Genomic DNA, 20,137 nt, shown 5'->3' with positions numbered 1-20,137 from the left:
CACCTGCCTCTGCCCATTGCGCCCTGGCCCTTGGCAGCCCCAGCTTCATCTGCATGGGTGATGGTGACATCACCCAGTGGGGCCCCGGCCAACAAAGCCTGACGCTGGGATCTCTGAGGCTTAGGGATGACACCAGCCCCTGCTCCTGCTCACAGGCACATAAATGAGATCTTAAAGTTAAGATGCAGGAAGGATCCTCACCAGGTGCAATCTACTGTGGCCCCACGTAGTCCTGGCCAGTGTGGAGCCTGGGTGCCAGGAGAGAGAGCCCTCAGCCAAGGGCTGAGTTCCTCTGAGAACTTGCTTTTCTGCCTGTGTTCCCCATCACCACCTCTGGGCACCGGATGGGGGCATCAGAAGGTGATCTGGGCACTCTACTCTCCTGGAAACTCCCCAGGAGTGTGCGGGTATTGAGCGTGGGTAAGTGCATTGTTTGGAATAAGCACCCCCTTTTGCACCCCCTACGTCCTGGGGTTCCTGATCAGCATCCCCTCTGTGCCGAGACTGTCTCCTCCACACAGGCCCTGGGAATGGAGCAAGGCTCCTCCCACCCTGAATTTGTTATCCTAAACTGTGGTACAGGTCCTCCTATTAGTTTTCCCCGAGGCTGGGCTGGGGGTGTAGCTCAGTGATAGAGCGCTTGCCCGGCATGGACAAGGCTCTGGGTTCCATCCCCTGCATCAGGAGGGAGAAAGGAATTTTCCCCGAGCCTGTGACCTCTAGCCAGGCTTCACTGATGGCTGAAATAACCGCCCGGTGAAACAGCCAGATCTCAGATTCAGCCACTTCCACAGACCATGGACCCATGTTTCCTAGGAATTTCACGTGTCTACCTGGGATCTACCAGCCTCAGCACTGGCAGCGGTCTGCCCTCCACTCCCTCCAGCAGGGCCCAGCATGGCAGCATCCTCGCCCCCTCACTTTCTGCACTGGCGTTAGCCTGTTCCGAGGATGACTGACAGTGGGATGGCCAATCCCCCCAGGAAAACCCAGCCCCTACCTACAGCTGCCAAGCTCCCAGAACCTGTGATCAGGGACCTTCCTTGCTTTTAGAATCTGGAATTCACTTGTTTGGAAATAACAGCTTATGTGGGTTGTGAAAGCCCAGCCAATCCTGTCCTTACGCAGCCATTTCCTGCTTAAATCAAAGCAGGTTTACATGTGCTGCTGTCGGGTGAGAATACACACACACACACACACACACACACACACACCTGTGAATAAGTCATTTGCAGGATTAGTGCTAGTCTGACATGAAAGAAATGTAAGTGGCAGAGAGCCATAGTACCCACGACAACAGGAAGCTGCCAATTACACTTCCTGAGCTCCTTGGAGCAGCAGCACTTCCACATCCCTGTCAAGGTAATTCTTCCCCTTCTGGAAACTGCTGACGATTGGCACTTCCGGGTCCTCCGGGTTGGATCAGGCCATGTGACTAATTCTGGCCAATGAGATTGAGCGGGGGAGGGAATCACTTTGGGGCTGAAGCATTTATTTCCTGCTGGCGAGCTCTCGCTCAGTTTTCCTTCCCCTGTCTCTGATTCATAGCTTGTACTGAGAAAAGCGCTGCGTCTCCGAGGGACCCCACCAACCCGCATTGTGCACGGAGTGGGACCTTTGGGGACTGAGTTTTTGTCAGCTCACCTAACCTACAGTGGCTGCTGACCCCCACATACACCAGGAGGGAAATTCTGCCGAAAACGGATTTTTATCCAAGCACAGAGCCCACTTTATGGAAGGCAGCTGTCAGGTGAGGGTCCTGGGCAATCTGTTCTGCGCTAGCACCCAGCCTCACAGTCATGGCCTTTTCCTTGTTACTTCATGTTGACAGTAATAATATTAGCTGCTACTTAGAGCTAGGACAGGGCTTGCATTTTTGTATATAATGTCCCATGCACTCCACCTGGCACTTGAAAACTACCTTTACTGAGTTACCAGCTCACCTCCTAATCGCTAGCCCCTCAAGGTTTGGGGTCTTCTCCATATCTCTGGGGCATGTCTCCCTGGCAACCCCAATCCTTTTCTCACCCTGTCCTTACTACGTGCCAGGCACTGTGCCTGGTGCTGGAGAGAGAGACAGCGGTGACTAAGACACAATCTGTTCCTTCCTGGAACACAGAGTTCAGTGGGGAGACAGATCAGTCAGCAAGCAAATGTCACTGAGTGAGATTAGCGCTCACACCTTGTTAACACCAGGGACCTAAGGCTGACTGAGCAGCTAAGATCTGAAGAATGGGCAGGTGACATTCCGATACTACACTTGATCGTAGCCAAAAGGCTGAGAAGTGATGGATAGGTGACATTCGCAAGAAAGAACGATCCAGATAGAAAAGACCACGTTTGCAGTGGTTAGGAGATTAGAAACGGGGTCCAGCAGCAGGTAGGTGGGGCTGGAAGTTGAGCAGAGGCTGGAGAAAGAGGCCAAAGCACCTCATGGGACAACTGGGAGAGCTCCAGCGAGGAGTAGAGGGAAGCAACGGGTCAGATCTGCAGTTGAGAACGATGAGCGAGTCTCACATTTCCTGTTTACAAAGTGGGGTTAATAATAGTACAATGCAACTGTTTTAAGAATTAAATGAGGCATAGCCGGGCATGGTGGCACACACCTGTAATCCCAGCACTTGGGAGGCTGAGGCAGGAGGATTGTTGCAAGCTCGAGACCAGCCTGGGCTACAAAGTGAGCTCAAGGCCAGCCTGAACGGCACAGCAAGACCCTGTTTCAAAAAGACCCCCCCCCAAAAAAAAAAAAGAATTAAATGAGGCGAGACATGGACACAGCACCTGCACGGTTATTTCTTCTGCTAGGAGTCCTTCTGGAACTTTGAAGCCTGGCTGTGTTGGCTACAATCGCATTCTGTTATAACTTATTTACTTATGCAGCCATCTCGCAGACTGAGAAATGAAGTGATTGAGGGAGAGGCTGTGTCCTGACCTTGCCTGTCTCCTCATCTCAGCACAAAGGCTAGCACACACTAGGGGCTTGCCAAGAGGGGGTCAAAGCGGTGAGGCGGGTTCCACCGCCGAGGATGGGATACACCACATTCTACCACAAGAGGGCGCGCGCGACATCTCCCAAGAAGGGGCGGAGCTGCTGGGGGAGGGGACTCCCCAGTCCCCACAGCTCCCTCGCTCTAACGAAGCCGGAGGCGGAGAAGGACGCTTTCTCAGGTGGTCGCCCAAGATACCATTGATGATGTTTAATCAAATGAACTAGATAATAATAAAAATGACAGTGTTCCCAGAATTAGCACTGACTGTAGCAGCTGCCTCCACCACTGCTGGTCGCGAGGGGTTTGATTGTTTTTCACTCGAAAAAAGGAAAACGCCACCTTTTCCAGAGCCACTTGAACCTCTCTGTGGAAGCGAGTGGGTTGTATGTACACAGATCAGATCGGTACAGGCTTGCATTCTGGTTCCGAATTTGGCAAATATTCAGTCTGGGTCAGTCATCCGGACTGGGAAGCCACAACACCCGTAAGGAACAGAGGGAGGCGTCAGGACAGGTGGACCCGAGACCTTTGGGAGGAAAGGGGGATTCGATGAAAGCTACCCGGACAGGTCAGGGAAGAAATGTTACAAGGGGCCAGCGAGTGAAGAACACAAGAGGAAGGGAAAAGCGGGGTGTTGTGCAAAGCAAAATGCCTGCTTTCTCTGGGGAGGAAGGGGTTAACCCGGGGTTTGCCCCCCCACACACAAGGACGGGGAGGATTGAGAGGCTTCGACTCTGTCTCCGAAAACAGGCCGGCGCCAGGGAAGACAGGGTTAAGGAGGCGGGGCTGGAGGGAAGCCACGTGCCGGGGCGCACGCCTATTGGTTCTGCGGGAGTTGTTTGTGCGCGGCCATTGGCCGGGTCGGGGCGTCGCGGCGATCAGATTGGCTTGGCGTCGGAGGGGTCGCCTGGGCCGGGTGGGGAGGAGGCGGCCAGACCCGGTCGCCGGGCTGGAGTGGGCCGAGCGGGGGCTCGAGCGCTACCCGCACGGGGACAGCAGCCGAGCCGCGGACGCCGACGCCATGCGCTGGGTCTGGGCGCTGCTGAAGAATGCGTCCCTGGCAGGGGCGCCCAAGTACATCGAGCACTTCAGCAAGTTCTCCCCGTCTCCCCTGTCTATGAAGCAGTTTCTGGACTTTGGTATGGAGAGGTTGGGGGGTCGCAAAAGAAGGGGTCTCAGAAAGGAGGGGGTCAGCCCGAGGAGAGGCCCTGAGTGGCAGGGAAGGCAAGAGAGCAGGGAGGCAGGGGTTAACGGGCAGGCGGGGCTGGCCAAGCCCTGGAAGTGCTGGGGGGCGGTTTGTCCCCTGGGCTGCGAATGGAAAGGGGCGCTGGGCAGGAGGCATGGGGTGTCCTCTCGGGGTCTTGGAGGGTAAAGGGCCGGGAGGCTGTGAAGTCAGCACAGGAAGGCAGTTGGATCCCATCCAGGCATAAAGGGCTAATGGGGGTTGTCCTGGGGACTCTAAGAGTGGGGACAATGAGAAAATAGGGGGGCTGCCAGGGGGCCCGCGGGTTGGAGGGACGAGGTGCTGCCGGGAGGTGCAGCCATCTGGAAGGAGACCTGGGTTGGACCTGAGAGGCGACCCTCCTGGGCAGAGCAGGAGCGAAATCCGCAGGCAGCTGGCGAAGGGTGCTGTCCCAGAGAAAGCTGCTCCCCGGAGCCAGCGCCTCGGACTATGTCCCTCCACCCATCCCAGCTCCCTAGTGGGCAAGGACACTTGAAGATCAAATCTATTCCAGCCTGGCAGCCGGTGCCCAGCTGGGCGGAAGCCCAAGCCACCATAAGGTGGTCAGGCCGCTTGTACCCTCCCTTGGCTACCCCTGGGTCCCTGGGTCCCAATTGCCCACTGTCCAGGTGGCTGTGGTAGGAGGAGGGTGGTGCCAGTGTGGCAGCTGATACAGACTTGTGTTGGTCTCTCTGTCAATAGGGTGTTTCCATGGTGTCAGCTAGGGGTTGGGAGGTGGGCCCAGGTCTCTCAGGAGTTGAGCTGACCATGGCTGGCTTAGGTCACAGCTGCCTCCCTGACTGTAGGGGGCAGCCAAGGTAAATGGCACCTGCGTCTTGCTGCTCCCTCCCCTGTTTGAGTCTTGAGCTTTGCCGGTGCAGGAAAGTCTCCTGGGCCTGCTGCAACCCCGTACTGGACCCCAGCTACAGAGCTGTCACAGCTGTGCAGGGTATAGTCTGCTTGTACAGCGAGAGGGAAACAGACTTTCAAAAGAATGGTGACCTGCCCTGGGTGACAGAGCTAGAAGCAGAGCCTAGACAGCCCCAGGTCTGTCATGGAAACACCCGGCCCTCTCCCTCTGCATCTTCTCTCCGGTACCGGGAACCGAACTCACGACCTTGCGCTTGCCAGGCAGGCGCTTTGCCGCTGAGCTAAATCCCCAGCCCCTCCCTCTGCATCTTGACCGCGCACTGAGGTCCCCATTTGCCCCACATGGGCACTGATACTGCTCTACGATGGGCACCTATCACCCTGCCAGCCTAGTAAGATGGCCTGGGACAGGGAAAGTGATGGGAGTCTAGGCATAGCTCCCCTAGCCAGGGCTCAGCCCCAGGAGAATGGCATTCCCCTGTGCTCCTGCCCCCGGGTCAGCCCCAGCACAAGTACCGCTGGGAGGGAAGGAAAGAAATGTCTCTGGTGCCTGTGGTTCCCAGCCGTGGGCTCAGCCTTCTACCCCACCTCCAGGGTCCAGCAATGCCTGCGAGAAGACGTCCTTCACCTTCCTCCGGCAGGAGCTGCCCGTGCGCCTGGCCAACATCATGAAAGAGATCAACCTGCTTCCCGACCGGGTGCTCAGCACGCCCTCAGTGCAGCTGGTACAGAGCTGGTGAGACCCCCGCCTGCCCCACCACCTGTCCCTGAGCTCGGGTTCTGGTTTCCATGCCCCAAGCAAGGATGGGAGCCTCCAAGAAGCTGGGAAGTTGCCCCAGGACACTCAGGGATCCAGGCCAGAGCAGAGGTGAAGGCCAAGCCCTTGGGACAACCCTAGCATTACCATCCACCTTTCTCTAGGATCCCAGGACCTACCCACACAGTCAGATTTCAGAGCCAAAGCCCCAAGGAAGGCTAATGTCAGCAGTGGCCCCCAGGCCTGGGCCTGTCAGGCAGTGTTTATTTAAGGTAGCTTTTTGGGAAACAAAAATGCAAGGAAGGGAATCTTAGAACAAACGATATCATGCAAGCTACACGTCTGACTGTTTTGGATGTTGGAAACACTCACGTAGACCTGAGGTGACGCGGTCCCTCCCCAAAGCACTCTGGAGGGCAAAGAGCACGAGTTTATTGTGGGTAGCTGCTTCGGGAGCGGGGAGTCTTGGGAAAGTTCACTCAGGTCTCTGCCTGGGGTCAAGCAATGGGCACTGTTAGCCAGTGGCTTGTCACATGGAGTGTAAACAAAGGAGCGCCCTGTCCCTGGCCGTGTGGCTGGCGGATCATCAGCAGGCTTTGGTGGCGCCCTTGCGGAGTCCTGTTCTCAGGACTTGCTGTGTGGATGAGTGGTTTCGTCACAGACTCAGGAGCACATGTGCCCCCTCTGAGCCCAACACCACGCAGTGTCTAAGGCAGCGGCAATAACTACCCTGAGGAACCCCCGATCTCCAGGGAAAGGAAACTCCAGCCAAGACAGAGCGAAGTGCAACCCGGACAGCTGATTTATTTAAACGAGCAAATTACTGAAGTAACATGGATTGCTTCCCCCCCAACACACACACCTGCTCACTGTAGACGCATAATATGTTCATTCTGACAGTTGGAAAACACAGAAACATAGATGGAGCAGGGCATAGTGCTGCATACCCATCATCCCAGCACTCTGGGAAGCTGAGGCAGGAGGATCCCAAGTTCTAGCTCAGCCAGGGCAGTTTAGCAACTCAGCAAGACCTTAACTCACAATAAAAAATAAAACGGGCTGGGGAGGTGGCTCAGTCTCCACGCAGAAGAAGGAAGAAGAAGAAAAAGAAAGCAGTAATCACTCCCCTCCCCGACAGGCCTGCTGAGGTTTTGTGAGTTTCATTGGTGGCCCCCCAGCACCCCTCTGTGCATGCGCCTGACTTACTCTAGTGAAATCAGCTGCAGTAAGGGAGGGCCTTGCGTGCACATGGCCAGGTATGTAGTAAGTGCACAGTGAATGCTGGTCAGATCAGAAGTTGTAGAAAAGTTAAAATGGACACAAGAGGTGCCAAGAACCGAGGGAAGGCCCTGGCGAGGCCATCTGGGGACTTGCTCTGTGGACAGTGGCTGTACTGTGGGGCCAGCCATGGAAGTGACTGACCGGGTCACCCCTCGCTGTGCCCAGGACTTCTGAGCCAACCGGCAGGTCCCAGCACGGGGTGGCAGAGCAGGGGGAGGGAGCAGAAGGTGCCATCTGTCCTCCCGGCTGTGTACAGCTCACTGTGCTGGCTGCCAGTCTAGCTGGTGCCTGACTCCAGGACAGGGCTTCTCAGCCTCCTTCCTGGACTCGGTGCCCCTGGGACAGCCGGGGATACAGCAGGAGGGCAGGGCCCCGGACTCCCCCAAACTTCCCCAGGAGGCCTGCAGAGCCACTTCCCGGAGTCAGTGATGCATGGGCAGGTTGAAGCCTGGAAGGAACGTGAAGCCACAGCGGGAGTGAGTGCGGCTGGGTGAGCAGGAGCACTTCCTTGGCGGGTAATGCAGCTCGGAGAAGAGCAGCCAGGGGCCTGTCGGCGTGCTGAAGCAATCGGCTTGCAGCAAGAGAGACTGTGGTGGGAGGCAGGAGGGACTTCCTGAGGGGGCAGGTGGTTGCCCGTAAGAGTGCAGAGCACTTTCTCTGAGAAGACTGGATGGGGCAGGTGGTAAAGGAGGGCAGGGTCTGCGAGCGATGAGGCGGCAACTCAGAAGCCCCTTGTCTGTGTGCGAATAGTAAACTAATCACTGAGAAGCTTCTCCTCCGCGAGGACAGGTTCTGGGCAGAGTCACCATCAGTGAAGAATTCCTGCTTCCAAGTAGACCCGATACACTCTTTCCACTGGACAGACTTGGGGTGGCAGGACCATTATTTGGAGGTGACAGGCAGGTGGGGGGAGCCCTCGGCTTCCCATCAGCATGGGTCACGTTGTTCTTGCTAGACACTTGGTCCTCAGCAAACACTTGGCTGTGTCTGGGCCTCGGGTTCCTCATCTGTGAAATGGGACCCCTGTGGTTTCCAAGGTCAGATGCCATTGCTCGATGTGAAAAGTGTGCAGGGCTCTGTCCGCCCAGTGGGTCCCTGGGCTTCTGGGTAGCAGCATCCCCAGGCCCAAGGCAACGTCATCGTGGTGGAGGTTTCTGAAGCAGTGCAGTAATAAGTGACCCGAGGGTGACCCGCGGACTCGCTGTGTGCCAGGAGCTGTTCAGGGTGCTCTCACCACAGCCTTCGGTTGTGGGCCTCGCCTCTGACCCCTACTCCGCAGGTGAGAAACGAGTTAGGGAGTGAAGAATCTCACACTGAGGAAGTAGGTGGTAGAGCTGGGATTCGAACCCAGGCTCTTGGATCTGGAGGCTGCACTTGGAAGGGGCAGGAAGAGGGCTAAGCCGTGCGACAGAGATACTTGTGAGCTGCCACATGAATCCAAGTCTGTGGGAAAGCAGGGTTCATGTACAGAAATGCCAGGGGCATGGAGCGCAGAGGGGGCCCTGGCTCCGTGCTGAGAGCAAGACCAGCCTGAGGAACGGCAGGGAGCACTTTCAGAGTGGCCCTCAGGTGACAGTGAGTCACCCCTGCCGCCAGCAGATTCTGGGGGGGGCCGGAGGAGGGGTGGGTCCCAGGATGAGGGGTGCTGTGGCCGGCACCTTCTTGCCAGCCTCCCTGCCTATCAACAAGGTGTGTGGACCCCTTCTGCCTGTGGAGAACCCCACTCCCTCCGAGCACCCCAACCAGTCCTTGCCTGGCAGGAGAACAGACGGAAGGCCCGGGGCCGCTCCTGCCAGGGCCCAGCCCCTGGAGTCCCTCAGCTTCCTGGCACGCGGGCAGCAGTCACGCAGGAGGGAACAGAGGGGTGAGCACGTCCTGTGTCATCTCCTCTGCTCTACACCCTGTCTGTCCCACCAAAGGCTTCCTGCTGGGAGCCCTAATCGGCAGCTGGGGAGCAGAGCAGCCGCCGCCTCCAGGACACAGCCTGCCTGAACCCCGGGCCGCAAAGCCGGCCTCCTCGCGCCCCACTCCGCCCTGTCCCAGAAGCTGTGGGCCTGGTGTACGCACATTTACGCACACCCACAGCAGCATGCTGCGTATTCGCGGACTTGTACACGCGCACGCCCCCACTCTCAGCTCCCTCCTGCTCCCACACAGGCCTCCAGCACCCAACCCCCTCAGCTCGCTCCCTGCACCCCTCCCTCCCTGTCCCCCGCATTCCTCCTCCTGCCCTCCACGACCAGGGCTGGGCTGGTGAGCCGAGGCCTGCTGGGGCCTCCGCATCACCTTGGGCTGTTAGAAGCTCTGGTCTCCCTGAGGAGCCGAGGCCTCCCTGCGTTGGCTTGGCCCCTGCTACGTACTCTGTCTGGGCTGCCTCTTCCCTGACTCTGGCACAGTGGCGGCCAAGGAGCCAGCACCACTCCATCCCTGGTGTTTCTCTCTGCAGGACCCTGGGTGTGCCTGAGGTGGCATCCAGAGTCCCAGGCCCCCGGGGTCCTCAGGGCAGGGGCAGGGTCCCTCTGGGAAGATCCCCCTCAAGGGCTCCTCTCTGTCCCAGGGGCACATCCGGGCCACTCCTTGGAGTGTGGCCTGTGAGCGGTGGGCAGGGCTCCCACACCCTGTGGTCCAGGACACGGAGGCCTGCAGCTGCCACCTCCTAATCCCTGTGCTGGTGGCACTGCCCGCTGTCAGCCCGTCCTGGCGCTCTGTGCTCCATGTCAGAGGCCATGCGACTGGGCCCCGCTCCTGCCCTTGGAGGTTCACTGGCCAGCCCTGCCTCTGGGCTCCGGAAGTCTAACCTGCCCGCCCCCACCACAGGCCAGCATGGGCAGGCAGCCCGGCGTCCCTGCCCTGACCCCTGCCTCCCCGCTGGCCCTGGGCCTCAAGAAGGGGTCCTGTGCCCTCCGGCTCCCCACCTGCCCCCACATCGCACAGTCATAATTCTCTCCCACATCCCCCATCCTTCTAGGAGTCCTAGGAGCTTGATGCTTAGGGGACACGGGATTCGGAGTCCTGCCGGGTGTGGGGAGAGGACCCACATGCTTCACGCTGATGTTGTCCTCTGGAAGCTGCGTAGCGTGGTGCCTGGTGCCCTACGGGGTTACCGTGGAGATTGGGGGGGCAGGGGAGCACAGAACAGAACCCAGAGAGGCTCCGTGACTGACCGGGGCCACACAGGTGGACAGGAAGAGCCAGGACTGAGACCGGGCAGAGCCGCTCCAAGCTGGTTCTCTCACCCTCTTCTCCCTGTCTTAGCAAGGGAGGGAAGGGCGTTCGGGCTGAGGAACAGCGTAAATGGATGCTGGGCGCAGTGTCGGCCAGGCTCCCCTCTCCAGTCCAGGCCTTGGTCTCCGGACCTCCGGGCCCCTCCCGAGCCTTCGATTAGAGGATTCTGAAGCAAGGGCGCTAACAGGGCCCGGCAAGCTGTAGGTTTCCAAGCATGGCTTGCCGGGTTGCCGGGGCGACGCGGGGGGGATGACACGGCTGGGGGAGGATATGCCGCAGCGGTCACCAGGCCCAGCTCCGCACAGTGCCCACAGCAGGAGCAGAGCAGCAGCGTCTGGCAAGGGGCGGTGGGCCGTAGCCCAGCAACAACTGAGGCTGTGTCCCCTCCTGCCCCTGCCCAGGTATGTGCAGAGCCTGCTGGACATCATGGAGTTCCTGGACAAGGACCCCGAGGACCACCGCACCTTGAACCAGTGAGTGAGGCTGTGGCGGGGCAGGACCTAACAGCCCTGGGGACAGAGCTCAGGGCGAAGGCCCTGGGTTCCATCCCCTGTAGGGAAATTGGAAGGGTCAGGGCTGGAGCCGGGCAGAGTGAATGTCTGCCCTCCCTGCAGGTTCACTGATGCCCTGGTCACCATCCGGAACCGCCACAACGACGTGGTGCCCACCATGGCCCAGGGCGTGCTGGAGTACAAGGACACCTACGGCGACGACCCCGTGTCCAACCAGAACATCCAGTACTTCCTGGACCGCTTCTACCTCAGCCGCATCTCCATCCGCATGCTCATCAACCAGCACAGTGAGCCGTGGTGGGGGGCGGGGGGGATGCACAGGGTCCCCGTCCCGGACTCCCAGGACAGAGTGGCAACCTCCACATGTCTTCTTTTGGAGTTATTTGAGCAGGAGGAACTCACTTCAGATGGCTGTGATTTGTCAGCAATCAACAGAGAATCCTAGAAGGAGAAACTTTAAATAACAGATATTTGGAATGTAACAGAAGTTTTTAAGAGTGCTAAAACTGTGCACATGCATAATCTCAGCACTCTGGGAGGCTGAGGCAGGAGTGTAATCCCACTCCGGGAGGCTTAGGTGGGAGGATCCAAAATTCGAGCCCAGCCTGGACAATTCAGTGACTTAGTGAGATCCTGTCTCAGAACTAAAAAATAAAAAAGGTCTGGGGGTGTAGCTTACTGTAAAGGCCCTGGGTTCGTTCTCCAGTATCAAACCAAACCAAACCAAACAACCTAAAGAGCAGCACACTCAGGCCTGCGAAGGCCCCGGAGAGCCTGAGCCAGCGACGCCCAGCAGGACTGGAGGCCGGGCCTCGTTAGGATGGGCGCTTGGGGTGGGGGTGAGAGTGGGACGGCCTGGGGAAGGGGTGCAGGGACAGCTGTGGCTCAGCCAGCAGCACCGCATTCTTCCTGCAGCCCTCATCTTCGACGGCAGCACCAACCCGGCCCACCCCAAGCACATCGGCAGCATCGACCCCAACTGCAACGTGTCCGAGGTGGTGAAAGGTGAGCCCCCTTCCCAGCTCTGCCCTGAAGGGGAGCCCCGAGCTGCCCTGACCGGAGGGTGGCCCGCCCCAGCCGTGGGGCCACGACCCCATGGGGTGGGATGCTGGCATAGCCAGGGTCAGTACTGAGTGTCCCCCTCGCCGTGCCCTGAACGGCCCCCATCTCCTCTCAGATGCCTACGACATGGCCAAGCTCCTGTGTGACAAGTATTACATGGCCTCACCTGACCTGGAGATCCAAGAGGTCAACGGTGAGCAGCGAGCTTGGCCTGTGTGTCTCTATGCGGGGGGGGGGGGGGGGACGCAGGAGACCAGGGTGCGACGGGACTCAGGGTGTGGGCGGCTTTCTAGATTGGGGAGCACCGGAGCTACAGTGCTTATTAGCTCATTGGGCGAGCCAGGTGTGGTGGTGCATGCCTGTAGTCCCAGCACTCAGGAGGCTGAGGCAGGAAGATTGCTGAGAGTTCAAGGCCAGCCTGGGCCTCAAAAAAAAAGGAAAAGAAAAGGATAAAACAACATCCTTAACTCATCAGGCAGCTGTGTATTAAATATCGGGTAAACATTTATTGTAAACAAGACTCTGGCCAGGTCCTGGTCCTCTTTGAGGGTTACATTCCTGGTGCTGGGAAGGTTGGAGAATGGGGTCTTTAACCAGGAAGAAGCAAACAAGATCATTTCAAGACCTGATGGCAGGAAGGCAGTGCAGGAGAGAAGGGGACAGAGCAGGAGGAGCGGTGTGTGAGGTAGGGTGTCAGTTTGGCTGCCTTCCCAGAACCCAGTCATGGAGACTTAATGAAGGTTGGTTTCCCTGCAGCCAGCCCCGGGATGACCCGTGAGTGGCCACCGCAGGCCGTGCACCTCCAAGCTCGTAGAGGGCCAGAGTTAAACATGTTAAACATCAGTCACTGTGGCCCAGCTCAAGGGAGGCTGAGGATTCCGTCTCTAGCGGGGCAGCCATGCGCCAGCTACGGCCATGATGGAGTGTGTGTGTGTGTGTGTGTGTGTGTGTGTGACTGAAAGGAAGCATGGAGGAAAGAGAACAGGGGTGATCCTGGTGAAGGCAGGGGGCATCAGCTCCAGTTTCCTGACCTTAGTCTTGACTCCTGCAGCCGCCAACGCCACCCAGCCCATTCACATGGTCTACGTCCCCTCCCACCTCTACCACATGCTCTTCGAACTCTTCAAGGTGAGGAGGCCGGGCGGACCCTGTGAGGGAAGGCTGGGGCCTCCGTTGAGGCTGGCCCTTCTCTCAGCCTGTCCCTCCTCATTCCCTCCCAGAATGCCATGCGGGCCACTGTGGAGAGCCACGAGTCCAGCCTCGTTCTCCCCCCTATCAAGGTCATGGTGGCCTTGGGCGAGGAAGATCTGTCCATCAAGGTACGTGACCTTTGACCCCGGCATGGGGAAAGGGCTGGGCAAGGGGTTTGGGTGGGGCCCTGACGTGCCCCCTGTCCTCTAGATGAGTGACCGAGGTGGGGGCGTCCCTTTGAGGAAGATCGAGCGCCTCTTCAGCTACATGTACTCCACGGCCCCCACCCCCCAGCCCGGCACGGGGGGCACCCCACTGGTGAGACCCGGATCCTCTCTCTCCCGTCTCTTCATCCTGGCCACGTGTCTGCCCAGCATCTGTCTGTCTGCCCTCCCGTTGCCTTTCCTCGACCCCTCCTGTTCTCTCCGTTTGGCCTGCGCCCGCTCTCCTCCCACAGTTCTAGGCTTTCTTGTGGTGGCGTCCAACCTGCCAGCGTCTCCCTGTCCCTGTGTGCAGTAGGCAGGACCGGGCTTGGGAAACGGAGGCTCGGAGGAGCCCGTGGCCCACCCGGTCCTGTCCAGCCTCCCTCCCCACTCCCTACCTTCTCACTCGGCCCCACCCACACCCCAGTTCCAGGAGCCCTGCGCAGCCCCAGCCCTCCCCTCCCCTCCGTCCCTCCGGGGGCTGAGCACCGGTCCCCCTCACATCCCCTGTGCCCGCAGGCCGGCTTTGGTTACGGGCTGCCCATCTCCCGCCTCTACGCTAAGTACTTCCAGGGGGACCTGCAGCTCTTCTCCATGGAGGGCTTCGGGACCGACGCCGTCATCTATCTCAAGGTGAGGCCCGCTGGAGACGGGGCGCTGGCAGACTAGCCCCTGTTAGATTGCCTGTCCTTCCACCACCCTGTCCTGGGTCCCGGCTCCAAATCAGAACATCGGAGTTGCTGGACACGCAGCCCCAGTCACGCCAGCATGCCAGGAAGTTCCAGGGAGTCCTGTTAGACCAGGCAGGGAAGGGGAGCGTGGAGATCTTGTCATTCGGCCCCGAGGGAAGGCCTGAGGACCCGGTGGCATGGCGACCTGGATCAGGTTCACACGGTCTGGCCTCCTCCTCTCCCTCCCTGACCCCCAAAGGGGGCAGCCTCAGGGCACAGAAGGGGCAGACCCCGTCGTGGGTCGCAGCCAGCGTCTGGTGGCTGAGCCAACTCTGACCTGGGGTGGGACACCAGGACAGGTGAGGTTTAATTAATGAGTGCACAGCCACGGGGGCACGGACCGCTGACTCTGCTGCCTTGCAGGCCCTGTCCACGGACTCGGTTGAGCGCCTGCCCGTCTACAACAAGTCTGCCTGGCGCCACTACCAGACCATCCAGGAGGCCGGTGACTGGTGCGTGCCCAGCACAGAGCCCAAGAACACGTCCACGTACCGGGTCAGCTAGGGGCCACGTGCGCCCACACACAGGAGGACAGACTGCCGTCTGTGGGTCCGGCCACCATGGGGCCCTCCCCACCCCTCCCTCCGGAGGCGGAGGTGGGGGTGTCTTCTTGATGACCAGGTTCTGTCTGTGTGGAAGTCACTGCAGTGACCAGTCTGGTGGTTCCTAAGTGCCAATCTGTCTCCACGGAGACACCTAGGTGGTCTCCCTGGGGTCCACTCTTCGTGGGTGATGCCTGAGGGCCGGGGTTCATGGCTCCACCCTGATAGGATGCCCCAGATACCCTGTCCCATGGCAGTCACTCTCCTGCCAGGGATCCTGGGTCCCCCTCACTGCCCACCACACCCCCAGTCTTCCAAGTGGACGCCCTGCTTGCCTTATTCTCCACCAGTGGGCACACTGCCCTGGCCACTGTCAGTATCAGGAAGGGTCCAGGTGCCCCCAGACCTGGGAGTGAGTGGGAAAGGGGGGCGCTCTTGGCCCCGGGTCAGGGACCTGGTCTTGGAGTTTCTCCTCCACTCTGGGCATTAAGATCAAGGTGGGATGGGCACAGCTCTGGCCCAAGGCTCACCCTAAAGGAGAGGAACCCAAGAAGCCCCCGAGGCCACCTGCCCAGCCAAGGACCCTCAGATGACCTTGGCCATGGTGGCACTGCCTCCCATGCCCTTGCCCAGCATGTCTGCACATGCGCAGCCCGCCCTGCCCTGCCACACCCACCCTGTCCTGCCTGAGCCCCAGACCCTAGAGCCCACATGCCCGACCCTGTGCCTGGTGGCTTCCTCCCTGGGATGTTCTCTGTACATAGCTAGTTTTATAACCCTGGGTGCCAACCCCCAAGGACACAGGAGGCTAAAGCTGTGTGTTCCTCCCAGTGGCTGACAGTGACATCCGCAGTAAAGAGGAGATTGAATAAGACCGTGGCCTGGCTGCATTGCTGGGGGAAGGAGGGGGGTCCACGCCTGCACGCAAGCAGCCTGCAGGGCCTGTGACCAACACGAGGTGTTCTCGGGACATCAGCCCGGCACGCACCATGGGCACGGCGCCAGGCAGAGCCGCACACTCAGGATGCCTGACAGCCCCCCACCGGAGGGCAGACCTGTTGCCCCACCACATTCAGAGCCCTCTTTTGTTCCCGCCAGAACCCCCAGCTGGGGCAGACAGAAAGGCCACTGGCACGTTGTAAGTGTTTATTGAGAAACTGAGACCCTCTTCCCCCCTCACATGCAGGTGGGCACCTACTATGGCTCCTGACGGCTCCAAGGACGCAAGTGCCTTCCAACCTCCCCATCAGCCCCTCTGCCGGGCCCGATGGTGCCGGTGCTCCATATCTAGTGTCCCTCTGAAGTCCCTCTCCCAGCACAGATGGCCCAGGGGAAGAAAGAGCTGATCTCAGGGACAAGGCCTGGCCCTAAGCCATAGCCCCGGGCAGGAACAAGGATGTCAGCATGCGCTGGTTCAGTCCGGATGGGAGGGGTGGGGAAAGTTCCCATCAGAAACCCCTGGGCCCCCCGCAGTGACTGACCAGTGTCCCTGGAAGTGGAGCCAGCAGTGGTCAGAACGGTCCTGGGCTGTCTCTGGTCATCTCCTAAAAAGGACCGATGCCACCCCCAGGCTGCTGGTAAATTCTACCCCCTGCTAGTGAACCAGAGCCTGCACTAAGGCCCCACAGTGGCCAGGACAGGTGGCCAGAAGTCAGCTAATAAGCCCCCTCCAATCCAGCAGCTCCTAGGTGACACCCCAGGTTTGGCCTCTGCTGGCTGGGATAAAGGCTCAGCCCCACCCAGGCACTGGTGGGAGGCGCCCTTCTGTCCCCACCAGCTCCCACGTTTGCTGTGTCCCCAGAGAGGGCTCAGGGGCACTCAGGGAGCAGGAGGAGAGGTGGGACCTGGCTTGCAGAGTGGGTCAAAGACCCTGTCCTGAATAGCCCTTCCCGGAGGGCAGATGTGTGTGTGGGTGCCATCCCACCCACAGGCACCTACGGGACAGGGGAGGGCCTGTCAGCCTCCTGGCCCCTCCGGGAGTCCACAGACGCTGTGTACCCCATGCTGCTGTCTGCTGTCCCATGGAGGCGCTGGGGGGGAGTCTACCCTGAGTGTGACTTGCCGCCCCCCACAGCCACCTCAGAGGGGAATGGCTCTGTCACCTACCCCTGCCAAGACGCCCAGCCTTCTCAGAGCCTGGGGACCCCGGCCTGTCAAGATCCCTAGGGCACAGGCAGGCAAGCGCCCTAGCTTGTTTCCAGCCCAGCAGCGCCCTGGCAGAGGCAGAGGGTCAGCCAGACCCAAGGGCACCTAGACTTGCTTTAGCCTGGGCCTCTCTGCCTCTTCCCTTCCTCTGCCTCCCCCAGGAACTCTGTGCCAAGCAAGTCCTGGAAATCGGGTTTATTTCAGGGGCCCTCTCCCTGGGGTCTCCCTCCCGGGGACTCGGTCCAGGCGGGGAGAGGGGCGTGCGCCCCTCGAGTGTGGGGCCAGGCCAGCCCAAGCCTGGCGCAGCCCCGGCCTCCCTGGTGAGGCCTGTGCCCGCCGAGCCGGGCTGCCGTGCCCAGTGCCGCGCACCCTGCCCACCCCTAGCTCTTCTTGGCCTCCTGCTCGCGCCGCCGGAGCTTGTCCCGCTGCCGCGCAGCCTTCTCCTGTGCCTTGCGCTCCTTCTCCGCGGCTGCCGCCAGCTCCTTCAGCTTCCGCTTCACCAGTGCCCGGTCATGCGCGTTGCTGAGGCCCAGGCTCTGGGGAGGAATCCCGGGGTGCGGAGGGAAGCTCGCTGGAACCATCTGTGCAGCCCACCCAAGGTGGCTTCCTTCTGCCCCCGGTACCCCGCTGCAGAGCTCTGGGGCCTCCCCCTCCTCCTCCCACACGGTGAGCTTCCTCCCAGATCAGGAGTGCGAGGGGTTGGAGGAGAAGAGGGCTGAGCAGGAGACCAGCCAGGAAGCCTGGCAGAGGTCAGAGGCCTCCCTCCACCCTGTCACACTGCCACCGGCCCCTCAGGACGGGAATCAGAGTTACCAGGAGAGAGGCCTTGCTTCTCATGACCCCGGGAAACTCAGTCCTGAAGGACAGGTCAGCTGGAGCGGAAGTCAGATGAAGTGGGGGGACTGAGGTTCTAGTCAGGTTGGGGTCCCCGGTGAGAGGGCAAAGATTAGACAAAGACCTTGCCTGAGGTCAGAACTCAGTGCAGCGGATAGAAAGGGGGTGGCGAGGTCAGCCAGGGATGCGGGGCAGGGCCAGCAGTCAAAGGTCAGGAGGAGGGTCCCTGATCTTGAAAGTTACCTTGGCTACCACTGGGTCATGACCCTTGCACTTTGACCTACCTTTAGTTTGCTTCCATCCAGCTGCAGCAGCTGCGGCCCATCCACCTGCCGGGCAGCAAACTCGGCGGCATACTGCTCCAGGCTGAGGCTCTGCAGCCACTGGCCCACCTGCTGGCTGGTCCAGTGCTGGACGGCGGGGAGGGGCTCATCCAGGAACTGGGCAGAGACCACACGCGTGAGGAGGCTGGGCCCGCACACCAGCCCCCACGGGTACCACAGGCTGGCGCTGCTCACCTCGTCTGAAGACTGGGACAGCGTGTGGTAGGGGTACGAGCACTTGGCTTCCTCCCGAGGGCCACTCGGGATCTTGGGGCTGCTGCTGGGTGGTGTGGAGTCGTCACTCAGGGTGGATTCCTGGATAGGAAGGCTCAAGTTCACCCCCAAGCCAAGGGAGCCATCTGCCTCCAAACCCACCCCATCTCGATGGGGCCGAAGTCCTAGTCTAGGCACCAGTGTTGCTCAGTGCCCCTGTACATGAGCCAGGAGCTGGTAGGATACAGGCACGGGGCCTGGTGACTCATGTGAAGCAACAATCCAGAGGATTTGGGGGTACAACGAAGCCAGATGCAGGTTGGCAATAGGTGTTGCTTCCTCCAAGGAGCCAACCAGGATTCCCCCAGGCTGGGCCAGGCGTCGTGGGTGTGTGCCTCCCACCTGGCCTCTAGCTCCACGGCTGGCATCTGACCTCCCTAGGCTGTGTCTTGATGGGTATGGTGTCCGCAGGGCCCAACACAGGGAAAGGAAGAAAGTGAGCGACAGAGGAAGAAGGGTCTGTATGAGTCCTGGGCAAGTCCCTCCTCTCCAGACCTTCACCTGCTCATCTGCCCAGTGGGGAGGAGCGTGCCTGCCTCCCTTCCTCCCTGGCCAAGCCAAAACAAGTGTTTGGGGGCTTTATACACTGTCAGGTGCCATGGGCAGGGGCACAGATGTCCTGTGCTGCGTCTGTTCCTCTGTCTTATGTCACAGGGCTGTGAGCTTTCAGAGCACCGCGCTGAGGTCCTATGCTGCTCTATTTCTGAAGCTCACGCAGGTGGCCCGGAACCGAGCCAGGCAGAACAGTTAGCCGAGTTGGGCCTGGAGACACAGGCTGGGTGAATGGGAGGGGGATCCGCATTCAGCGATGAGGGTGGAGTGGAGCAGGCAATGAATGAACCCAGGAATGAATGAATTCCTCAGAATATGAATGAGTGTGCGGCAGATGAGGGAATTCGGCGGACGGCTGAAGGAACAGACTGCAGGGAGGCCTGGACCCCAGCTGGAAGTGTGTCCTCATGTCACCTGAGTCTAGGGGCCCGTGTGGGACAAGAAAGTCCCTGGCTTACCTGGGAGGCTGACTTCTTAGGGCTGAAGCCCTCATGTTTCGGGGAGCAGGCTGGGGAGGTGGTGCTGCCTGAGGATGCCGAGCCCTTGCCGCTGTCCGTGAACCAGGAAAAGGGCAGGAACGGGGAGCCCGCTGACCTGCCAGAGCCCTCCACTGACTCCCTGTGGAGAGAACGTCCCGCATGGGTGTGGGCATCCAGGGGCAGTGAGGCCGGGTCGGGCTGCCCAGGGCACCTCTCACCTGCTGCCCATGGACAGGCGGTTGCTGCCTTTCTCCTTCCGGCTCTTGCCAGTGGATGCCCGGCGGAGGGTGACCCTGTGGGGCGGAGGGAAGCAGGCAGAGCTGCCCACGGTGCCACCCGTACCCATGCAGGTCCGAGCCCTGTGCCCTGCGCCCTCCACTCACCCCAGGTCCAGAAACTTCCGGCGCGTCTTCTTATCCAGGCCAATGGTGGGACTGGCAGGCTCAGGGGGGCTGGCGTCCCGGCTGTCATCTTTGGGGGACGAGAGGGAAGGAAATAGCCGAGTGGTGGCCTCCTGGGCGGCTGAGGATTCTCTCGACTTAGAACCAGGCAGCCTGGCTCTGGTGCCCTTCACCCCGAGTGACCTCTGTGATGTTCCTTCCCCTGAAGTTTGAGGATAGTAACACCTGCCCCTTTCGTGGTACCTGATGCGATGCCCAGGAGAGACTTTTACAAACTGTGAACTTCACAAACTCAAAAGCAGGGACATTACTACTTACCGTTCATTTTATCCTGGTTGTTTCTCTCCTAAAACACCCGCCCCCAAGAGGACAGGGCACCTCTGGTCTGTCTGAGACCTAGAACCCAGCGACCCCCCGGCACACCTTGAGCCCGCGCAGTTCCGGTGCTCCCGGCAGGGGGCGCCGCGCTCACCTTCGCTGTGCGGCTCGGCGCGCGGGTGGCGGCGCACGAAGCTCGGCGAGCTGTCCGAGGAGGGAGCGGAGC

General features: G+C 60.0%; 2 protein-coding genes across 2 annotated transcripts in view; one reads left to right on the top strand and one right to left on the bottom strand.

Moving 5' to 3' along the window:
• Window positions 1-3,853: 3,853 nt before the first annotated feature.
• Window positions 3,854-15,460, top strand: Pdk2 (pyruvate dehydrogenase kinase, isozyme 2). The gene is made up of 11 exons (XM_005394182.2): window positions 3,854-4,129; window positions 5,677-5,818; window positions 10,747-10,818; window positions 10,960-11,144; window positions 11,773-11,862; window positions 12,035-12,112; window positions 12,971-13,047; window positions 13,140-13,238; window positions 13,321-13,428; window positions 13,833-13,946; window positions 14,408-15,460. Exons 1-11 carry the CDS (start codon window positions 4,012-4,014, stop codon window positions 14,546-14,548), a joined length of 1,224 nt encoding a protein of 407 aa, XP_005394239.1. The 5' UTR covers window positions 3,854-4,011; the 3' UTR covers window positions 14,549-15,460.
• A 257-nt stretch (window positions 15,461-15,717) lies between these two features.
• Samd14 (sterile alpha motif domain containing 14) overlaps window positions 15,718-20,137 on the bottom strand; it is a gene marked incomplete in the record, with an annotated part of 10,764 nt that continues 6,344 nt past the window's right edge. Inside the window, 7 exon segments of the mRNA XM_013519104.1 lie at window positions 15,718-17,267; window positions 17,850-18,005; window positions 18,084-18,203; window positions 19,172-19,331; window positions 19,411-19,485; window positions 19,576-19,663; window positions 20,066-20,129. Coding sequence (XP_013374558.1) covers window positions 17,112-17,267; window positions 17,850-18,005; window positions 18,084-18,203; window positions 19,172-19,331; window positions 19,411-19,485; window positions 19,576-19,663; window positions 20,066-20,129 — 819 coding nt within the window.

Source organism: Chinchilla lanigera, unplaced genomic scaffold, assembly GCF_000276665.1.
Source record: "Chinchilla lanigera isolate Chin_1 unplaced genomic scaffold, ChiLan1.0 scaffold00050, whole genome shotgun sequence".
NCBI lineage: Eukaryota > Metazoa > Chordata > Mammalia > Rodentia > Chinchillidae > Chinchilla > Chinchilla lanigera.
The sequence above is the reverse complement of the archived record's forward strand: the minus strand, read 5'-3'. Positions and strand labels throughout refer to the sequence as shown.